General features: G+C 29.2%; 1 protein-coding gene across 1 annotated transcript; it reads right to left on the bottom strand.

The window, feature by feature from the left end:
• Positions 1 to 2,870: 2,870 nt before the first annotated feature.
• LOC105250294 (protein PFC0760c) lies at positions 2,871 to 9,832 on the bottom strand. The gene is given in 9 exon segments (XM_011256308.3): positions 2,871 to 3,509; positions 3,826 to 3,935; positions 3,938 to 4,011; positions 4,178 to 4,429; positions 4,857 to 5,233; positions 5,312 to 5,545; positions 5,665 to 6,309; positions 7,471 to 9,531; positions 9,635 to 9,832. Coding segments are annotated over 8 exon segments (3,774 nt in total). The 5' UTR covers positions 9,517 to 9,531; positions 9,635 to 9,832; the 3' UTR covers positions 2,871 to 3,473.
• Between the last annotated feature and the right edge of the window lie 1,017 nt (positions 9,833 to 10,849).

Raw genomic sequence — 10,849 nt, 5'->3', positions numbered from 1 at the left:
ATATGTATATTACTTGTAACATTTCATTGCTTTCGTATAACATTAATAAAACAATGTTTAAGGATGTAAGTAATATACATAAGTATTACTGATAAATTATACTGGTTAATTGTAATCCCTCCCCATTCATAATTCTAACATGTAATATAACATACATATGTTATATATCATAATTACTCCATAGAATTAGTTTATAGAATATTGATCATACGTGGAGCTGATAATTAAATAAATGAAATAAATTATATATGTATTTATAAAATTCAAGATTTAATTTGTATAGAGATTTTGATTTTTTGCTTTAAGTAGACAATAAATAAACTATTTACTAGCACACTCTTTCAAATAATTTGTTTAATATTCTAAATCTCTTGGGACTATGTTAAAAATTAAACTTTGGAATGTATTTTGGATTTATGCTAGCATTCTTCCTTCATGGCCTTTATGCTTACCGTTATGCGATAAAAATCAGAATATTCATTTTATAAAAAATTGAATACGAATTAATTAAATCTGGTTTCGCCGTATAATAGCAAGCGAAAATATATATATATATATATATTATTATTATTATTTGCCATAAGATTCTGTTGCTGTTGTAAAATATTGCAAAATAACATATATGATATATACTACATTCTTATATCATATATAAACCACTTATTTTTTATAATTGCGATAAATGATGTTAATCACGAACATTATTAATTTGGCTGTTTATTTTGAATTAACAATTTCATCTTCTATTAATTATACAATTTATTCATTTAGTCATTTTTCACTTATTATTCATCAATTTATTTGCTTTAGTAACGCACATATATTTTACTTTTTAATGTTACTTTTTTCGATTCCTGGATTCCACAGATAAGAACTTTCTAAAATTTAAGTTTCGTTACAAGTAAACAAATATATACAGATTGTTTCATTTTAAATAACACACGAATATCTTCAAATTTATTGACTCTAAACGATATCAAAAAATGCATTAAATAAAAATTGAATAATTTTAAGAAGAACATGATCAATTGTTTTTTTCATTAGTTAGATAGAGATAATTAGTTAATTAATTAGTTAATTAGTATATTGAAATGATGAAGTAGCATTCGTGCGAGTGCAAATTTTTCAACATGTTTAATATCATATATCGGATTATATTCGCCTCAAAATATCAATTCATTATTCATTTGAAACATTTTTCGATATAGCCAATATGTAATTTTGAAGACATTGTATATATTATTTAATATGAAACATTCCATATACATAAAGTTTATTATGATCCAGATTTTTTAATAACAGCTAATTATAAAATAACAGCAATCCATAAAATCCGTAATCTCAGGGTTAACCAAGTCCAGACAGATATTTGTAACATCCGAAAAAATGCATCCAAATAACTTTTTTGCTCTCTTTTAAGTATATGCGTGTAACTTTTAATATTTATAAGTTTCACAGAATATATATTTAAAGTGTATTACATTATTAAATTATTAATGAAATATTAATCTTTACTATGCATAAATTATGTACTATTAATAAAATTGAATTTTTATCGGGATTTTTTGTTCAAATGCGGATTTTTCATCGTTGTTTGATCAGTCGTATAAAAATAAAAAACTTCATACATATCTTTTTATCGAGTTGAGAAGGAAGTTCGGAAAATTACTGTGGGTTAATCTCCATATCATATTACATTAAATTGATGATAAGAATCTTGTTCAAGCTTATCATATGCTATTCTGAAAACCGGTTTAGAATCCGCATATATGAGACGTGTTATATCTCAAGGACACTTACTCTGCCAAAAATTAAAGTCCCTCTCGATGATTATTATATATATATATATATATATATATATATATATATATATATACACAATAGACTTAAGATTATAATTATAATTATAATTATATATAATAGACTTACTCGTCTTCAAATGATCCCAGGAATCTGTCTTTGAAAGATGACGGAAGATAACTGGGACACTCTATATATATATATATATATATATATATATATATATATATATATATATATATATATATATATATATACAGAGTGTCCCAGTTATCTTCCGTCATCTTTCAAAGACAGATTCCTGGGATCATTTGAAGACGATTTTTCCTCAGCGAAAATGTCAATGAAGGCCATCATTTTTTGCATGTTCCTAATTTGTTATATATCTTTGCAATTAAATCTTAAATTAAAATTCAACTAAAGTAAACTCTATTTAAAATTAAAATTAATCAAAGGAATGTGGTTTTGTTAATATTTTATTTCTACAAAGCTTAGTTTACGAAAAACCTCTTATTTCCAATCACTTATAATTCGAAAATTATTAGTGCCTCGACATTTTCGTTGAGGAAAATTCGTCTTCAAATGATCTCAGGAATCTGTCTTTGAAAGATGACGGAAGATAACTGGGACATCCTGTGTGTGTGTGTATATATATATATATATATATATATATATATATATATATATATATATAATCTTTAATTGCGTTGAGATCATCGTTTTAATTATATAAATTTATCAGCTAATCCAGTTATGTTAATTTGTATTTTTTCTTTATAATCTTAAGTCTATTATTTAAAAGATTGTATGAAATAATCCAATATACATTTAAAAAGGTTAAATATAATCAATATGTAGAGAATAAATATTAATAGCATGTATAGATGATATATAAATAGAATTCTTTAGCATAAATATATAAAAGTTTTTACTTAATTTAATCAATGCTTGAGTAATTAGAAGATAGACAAAAATGGTAGTAGAATGTAAACTCTGTTTCTGCAAAATAGGAACAAATATATTTCAGGTATGAATTCATAAAAAAATATGTTGTAATCTTACATATAACATAAAAGATTAAAATTTCTTCTCCTATTTCTTACTCTTTATCCTATTTGTATTCTCAACTTATAAAATAAATCGAGGAATTGCATGTACAATAACAATGTAAGAGTTAACTAATCCTGCTTTGCATAACTCTGAATATTATATATAATCATAAAATTAAAATTTATTTTTTTTTATTCATTCTTTTGCTTTTCTCTTTCAATTTATTCTAGAGTTCCAAACTCGAAACTTCTTTCACAAAACTGTATAAAGCTATTTAGATTCTTATTGCATTCAATCCCTCAATTTGTGAATTGTATGACATTTGTAGTACATTTGTATCTCTTATCACTTTTTATACTTGCACTCTTGTAATTTTACATCATAAACATGTAATCAATAAACATGTAATTGCGTAGGACTAGTAAGAGCTTTTAATCCAAAAAATATCATGCAATCATCTATAATTGTAACGATAAAATAAGAGTGATTTGTGAATTGTAAAGAGATTTATAAATTATTATTTAAAAGAAATGCTTTCTAATAATAACGAATATAGATATATCAAACTAAATGCATCGACATAAACATCTTTTTAAAAATTAACATTAGAATAAAGTTGGGAGTCATGGATTGTGTCTTGCAACTCTTTCAGCATGGGCCTGAAAATAGAAAATAGTTCATTGAAAATTCTTCTAAATCTTTATGTATAATCATAAAAAAAAATAATTCTCTTAAAAAAATAATAAAATATTGATTTAAAAATCTTACTCATGATATTATCAATGATTTAATATAAAAATATTGCATGTATTGTATGTATATATAAACAGATCAATTTTGAACTATTATATTCCCATAAATTATATATACATGTTTTAACTTGCAATATATTTGAAATTTCCTAAGCATCTAATATTCATGCCTTGTGCTAAATCATTGACATTATTTATCTCGATACGTGAATTATCTGCGTACCGGCACTGCATTAGCAAAAGCAATATCTTCATGAGGGCCTTTTGCTTTAGGCGGTAGCTTCGGTAAAAGAGCAGCGACGTTTATATGACTTAGGTTTTTCTTTATTTTATTTTCATAGACATATCGACATTCGCAATACATGCATACAACGACCATATACGACGATCATCGCTCCATAGTGGACAGCTATATGTAAATAATAAAAAATTATATGAGATAATGTTGATTCGATTGCACGCACACACACACAGATACGCATACACACATGTATGCACATATGTGCACGCATACATACACGCACATACACGCGCATGAAAAAAAGATTGAATTACATATTAGTAAAAAAACTTACAGATTTGAATCTTGAACTCCTTGACCTTGAAAGTGCTTATAGTCGATTACTGGTTTATCGCAAATGTAACACATTTGAGCACCACATAAACAGGTCATCTTATTGCAACCTTCTTCCTTGAAAAATGTTCGTCCGCATTTATAGCATTTCCGTACAAGAGCTTCGGTCATTTTTTCTTCTAAATATAGACGCGCAACGTCTGATTTCAATTCGTCGCATTTCAGAGGTATATGATTGAGTTCCTTACATAATCTAAGAATAATATATTAGTATGTGTGCAATTCTTACATATTTCTATTTATGTCTGGCTGTATTCCAAGATAAACAAAGCATTGAGAAACTATCAGTTTACAAAAAAGTGGAATATACATGACATTAATGAAAGAAAGAAAAAAAAAAAAAAAATATATATATATATATATATATATATATATATATATACATAAATTTACTCATAAATGTGAATGCATAAATTTACTCATAAATTTACATTAAAATAAGAATGAAAAATCGTTTCATAAAATAAAAAGTATTGTATGCTGAACTGCGTTAAAACTTGCAATCTTTATTTCAATTCTTTATAATTCATTCTAAATAATAAAATATATAAAAGAAGAATTAGAGAGATAAAAATCTGAAAAAATACAGCAAAAAATACATAACTTAAATGTCAACTTACCGACACGATTCTTTCATGCAGTTAGGATTTAGACACCTAAACACCTTATCCTCAAGCGGCGGTATAGATGCAAAGTGACAAAATGGACATGATACCAAGCCTTCTAAACCAGCGGCCATTACTTCCGCTTCTTGTCGTTTGCAAAGAAGAATACTGAATTTTGTTGGCGGTAATATTTTCTGCAGTATGGACAATGAAAATTCATTGCCACAGTTTAATAAACAATCAACATGCGTCTTGCCGTTTGCCAATGTCAATTCTGTACTTTTTATGATACATGTGTTACAAAATATATGTCCGTCCTCGCATGTAGAACATTTTGATGGCATACACTCGTTGTCATAACAACATTGGCATTCAATCAACTCATTCTTTGCCTAAAGAAATTCATTTTTAATTAAAGAAAATAATTCCCTTGAAAAAAATGTTTTATTTTTTTTATTATATTTTTATACTTTAAGTTCCTGAAACTCTTTTTCCTCTTGATCTTTCAATTCGGTCAGGTACTTTTTAAGCGCCACTTTATGTTGTATAAAAGCACATTCTTGTAAAAGCGGTATATCTTCTGTTAGCATTATTTTATTATGAGCTCGCTTACTTTTCATATCAGGACTCAAAGCTTCTAAAGCTTTAGCAGTTAAACTTAAATTATGTTGATGCTCAGTATATGTATACAATAATGTATTTACCTGTGAAAAAACATTGTTTCAAATATTCATCAAATATTCATCAAATATTATTGCATCGATATACGATATGTATTTAATATATAAGATATATATATATATTTAATTAAGCACATCATTACCCTAATTTTACTGAAATATTGTTTTAAAAAATCCACTGCATGCGGATTAAATTTGCACTGTCTGCTTGAATTTTCAAAATGAGAAAATGGATCTGGGAACAGTTCTAAGAATTGTTCTATTTTGAAATCTGAAGTATACTGTTTTTGTTGATCAGTAATCTTCTTCCTAGCCAAAGCTTGCGCTCTTGTTGGATAACTTGGATTTTCCAATTGTGACTGAACGTATTCTTTTATTTTCTCAGGATCTTTATAGTTCTCCTCGGCTACTTTTCTCAAATACGTAGGATCTGCCTCCGGGAATATTCCTAATAAATCGGCATATTGCTCGTTCAGAGTGTAAGTATTGGAATTATTTTCCAATGGCAATGGGTCTGGCTTTTTAAATGGATATTTTTGACCATGCTCAAGCAAATGTTCAACTAAATGTTGCAACGATACTGATTCATTATAACCTAGGTATTTTGGATCTGTAACATATCTTTGGCATATTCGTTTAATGTAAACGGTATTTACGGACGGGAACATCGGTATCAATCTGTAATATAGGTTACGAGCTTTCTCGTTTAATATTATTTCTCCAGTATTATTCGTTGGACTGCTCTGCTTCTCCTTATTTGTTTCCATACCGATTGACGACATAAAATCCTAAATAGAAAAAACACAATGTATTCATTTATATTAATAACAATATATAAATATATTCATAATATATTAACAATGAAAAATCTACATCTATTTATCTTAACCGCTATCGATTGAAAACAACTAAACGAATCTATTGCGAATTGAACGAGAATTTATGAAGCGGAAATTTGCGGAACGAATTCGGGCGATTGGAAGGAAGCTGATAAATACGAGATAAGATTCTTTTTTTTCCTCTTCCGAGGTTTAACTTGGAAGCTCTCAGATCTTGCAACTGTCGAAACTTTGACAAAGAAACAAATACATAATTCCGTGCAATTTCAACTGCAAGATGAAGCACGCAATCAGATGGAAACATATGTAGTCTCAATGAAAATATACGATGAGAATGACGAGAAATATTATCCTCGGGGATAAACCTCGTTGTTTTCATGACAGATGATCTTTCGACAATGATATCTTCGTGAAGTGATAATTAATTATTCCATTATTTTGTTTAAAATCGAGATCGCGAAAATGTAAATATTTTTTTTCGAGGACACATTTTCGACAAATTCGAGATTTTTATGACACATGATCCTTCCACGACATCGATATTTTCGTGAAATGATAATTAATTATTCCATTATTTTGTTTAAAATAAAATCGCGCAAAATGTAAATATTTTTCTCGTGGACAAATTTTCGGTAAGTTCGAGATTTTTATGACACACGATCCTTCCACGACATCGATATTTTCGTGAAATGATAATTAATTATTCCATTATTTTGTTTAAAATAAAATCGCGCAAAATGTAAATATTTTTCTCGAGGACACATTTTCGGCAAGTTCGAGATTTTTATGACACACGATCCGTGAAATGATAATTAATGATAATTAATTACTAATTTTTGATCATTAATTTATTTGTTCAAGATCGAGAATGTAAATATTGCTCTCGGGGATTCATTTTCGATAAATTCGGAGTTTTATGAATGATAGATAACATGGATATTTTTGTAAAATGATAATTAATTGTGTCATCATTTTATCTGCATCTAGAGTCAATTAAAAGCGGCCGTATGTTTAAGGCTAAAGTTTAGTTTCTATATTTTAAATTTTTAAAAAAAGTAACCTAAAATACAAAAACATACAATCTATGTAAACACAAATGTTTATTTTTACCTCTTTTTCCTTTTGTCCTTTCGTATGATAAACTCCATGCACATCCATATCGTTTTGTCGTCTGGAATTACTGCTTTCCTCGTTACTACGATCTTTTTTTAAATGGCAGTTTAGGATTTTGTCAAAGGTAGCTATTTCATCTTGTGTATGAAGCGACGTGTTGTTCGTTGTAAACTTCGATAATTGGGCAGAAGATGGCACATGTCCCATTGGTACAGGTTCATACAATTTTCCTCTCTTTTCCTCAGTCTTCGTAGCTTTCACTGATTTATTGGGATGCTTAAGATCAGTTTGCATATCCGCTATCAGCTGCAATGGATTTAATATATGTAATTTTGGCGGACTTAAAATGGGAACCGGTGAATAGAATGATGGAAATATGACAGATCCTCCTGTAAATCTCGCTGGTCTCAATAAAGGCACTTTCTGCTGTGTGCATGACGCAGAAGTGCTTGGCATCGAAGCTGAAATTGCAGAGTGCATGTTGTCCATTTCTATCTTATGTGGTAATCTATAATCAACTGCCTCATGATTTTGCATTGTCCCATCATTTATTTCCAAATTCTTTGCCCTATTTTTCCTATCATTTACCATTTTCCTATCATTTACCATTTTTTCATGAAGAAGTTGAATTAATGCTGCATGTTTATTCTTAGACTTCTTCACTCTTCTTGATGGATCTAATTTCTCCAAATTATCTTTATCCATATTAACGTCATTAGTGGACCAATTAGTATTCAAACAAACCGTATTTGTTTCCGGTGTCGCAGCCATTTGGTCATTCTTTGTTTCGTTATTTGTATTATTTGCATCATCGTACATATTATTCACATCATTGTTTATATTATTCGCATCATTGTTTGTATTATTTGCATCATTGTTTGTATTATTCACCTCATCATTATTCCTATCATCACGTGCATTATTTGTATCATCTGTATTATTCACGTTATCATTTATAGTTGTTATACCCTCTGTTATATCTATTTCCATTTTATCAGTCTCATTTACTAACAACATAGGCTCTCTATTTGTTAGCTCAACATCTATAATTTTTGTTTTGTTTTCTGCACATGCTTGTTTTTTCTTTTCTAAAACTATTTTTGTATCTTTTGTATTTTTCTCTGGTAAAATATCAGAATTTCTCTTATTCTTCATACAATATATTTCATAAGGCATGTATTTTCGTTTGTTTTTCGCTAATTGAGGACTCGGTCTTTCCTTCTGTAACAAATCCCACAATGTAAGCTCAATACGATTCTTTGCTAACTGGTTATTACAAAGCGTTTTACAGATTAAATCATAATCAATATTTGGTAAAACACTATGTATTTGTTTCGCATCTATTTGCAATTCATTGAAGTCACACGAGTGGCAATAATCCTCAAAACTTTGAGATCTATCATCCGAATCCTTACTGCAACCTGGTTTTGGACTTTCAGAGAATCTATTTTTCTCATAGGTAACACTCTTCATATAAATCACATCATTATTATTATTATTCTCTTCTAAAAATTCTATTTCAGCTTCTAAAAATTCTATCTCACTTTGATCAACTTTTACGCAACTCTTTGTGATTGGGCTGTTATTGCTAGTGTTGCTAGTGTTGCTGGTTTCCAAAGCGGTATCGAAAACGGTACTTGTTGAAGAGGTAGTAGTAGTTGACGTTTCGATAATTGAATTATCGTCGTAATTGGAGGAATAATAATAATCTGTATCGTCCTCGGAATCCGAAACATCAATTGTTGCGCTCTCGGTCGAAATATTGTATATGTTGTGTTTAGAAAATTCCTTGGTATTATTATCCTGAGACAGCATCTCGACAGATTGTTCTGCCTTGTCTGAAGATGCTTGTGAATTAAAATTCCGATTACCCATGATCATGTCAATAATATACTTCGTCCTATTTACTTCGTGATTGGGATCCAAGCTTTCCATAAGCTCGCATACCACGGTTTCGTCGACATCGATGTTCTTGATAGACAGAAGCCTCTTTATTTCTTGAGCCTCTTCGCGGATGTTCTCGCGTACAACCTGACCCAGCATAGTTACTTCTATTCTCTGTAAAATCATTTAATCATAATGAAACTCGAGTGACTTTATGAGAGTTAAATGAAAACGTGAAAAGAAATTGTAAAAATTTACAAGCAATTTACAAACGTACATTCACGAATCACACTTTTCCGATAAGCCGAATTTCACTCCATGCAAGTTAAAACATGTAAAACGCAATGATATCATTACACACTTCAACTTCTCCTACAAGCAAACCAAAAATGGCTCAGGGATCGTTTCGTGAAGAAAACATAATGACAGATACATACAATAGGTTTGTTCTTTTCAATTGAACTGAAGTAAAATGAGACAGACATATATTTATAAGCCGGAAAGAAAGAGAGGAAAAACGAAAAAAAGTACAGGAAATTTCAAAAGAATAAATATAATGTCACGCAATTGGCTATCAAATAGGGAATTTTTCGAGTGCCCAAAATATCCCTATTTAATAGCCAATCGTGTGACGTTCATCGTTCCTTGTCAATGACAATGATCTAATTTTCATTCTACGTTTGATTTGACTTCAATTCGGAGAGCAACGAGAATGAAATCGATAAAAACACGATTAAATGCATTATTACATGCATTTATTGTTAATATGCTTTTCAATTCATTTTCTGAGAGCGTCCCTTTTGACTACGTTGCGATTGGCCTCAGCCAATTATATCGACTTGTGCCTAAAGTAACTAGCAACGATTGACCAATCAGAGAGTCCTATTTTGAATTGGCCAATTGGCGACGTGGTCAATCGGATTCCACCCCATTTTCTTCTAGAAAGAGTTTAGGAATTAGTCATTGTTATTAATTAGTCATTAGTTATTATGTCATTGTGTCCAATCAGACTCGTGTATAACTGCGTAACGCAAGAGGAATCCATCAATCGCTTTGAACGTATGCGTACAAATCGAAAGAGACGCGACCAATCCAGTGATGTATAAAATTGAATTTTAATGGATTCATTCAATTTAAATCCTCTGACCAAGAACAAAATCTGATATATTCTAACGCGTCCTTTGCATCCTATTTATAAGTTTTATTCTCTTCTTAAGAGCACCTCCTCTCTGAAAAATCATCTCTTATTTTTTTTACATTCATTTTTCATACTCATTTTCACCTATTAATGGAGAGTCAAATTAGATTCAATGCCTTTTTCAAATCAACATATCAGGCCTATTAAGTAGAAGAAAAAAAAGTGTAAATCCTCTATATATCCTTCTTTTGCGATCTGTATTTTTTAAATAACGCGCAAAAATTAAAATTATATAATAAATTATATAAATTCATAAAATAATTATAAAACAGTTACATTAACGTTTTATGATCT

This window comes from Camponotus floridanus, unplaced genomic scaffold (genome assembly GCF_003227725.1).
Source record: "Camponotus floridanus strain SB8 unplaced genomic scaffold, Cflo_v7.5 scaffold4, whole genome shotgun sequence".
In the NCBI taxonomy this organism is placed as follows: domain Eukaryota; kingdom Metazoa; phylum Arthropoda; class Insecta; order Hymenoptera; family Formicidae; genus Camponotus; species Camponotus floridanus.
This window is presented reverse-complemented; position numbering and strand designations above follow the sequence as displayed.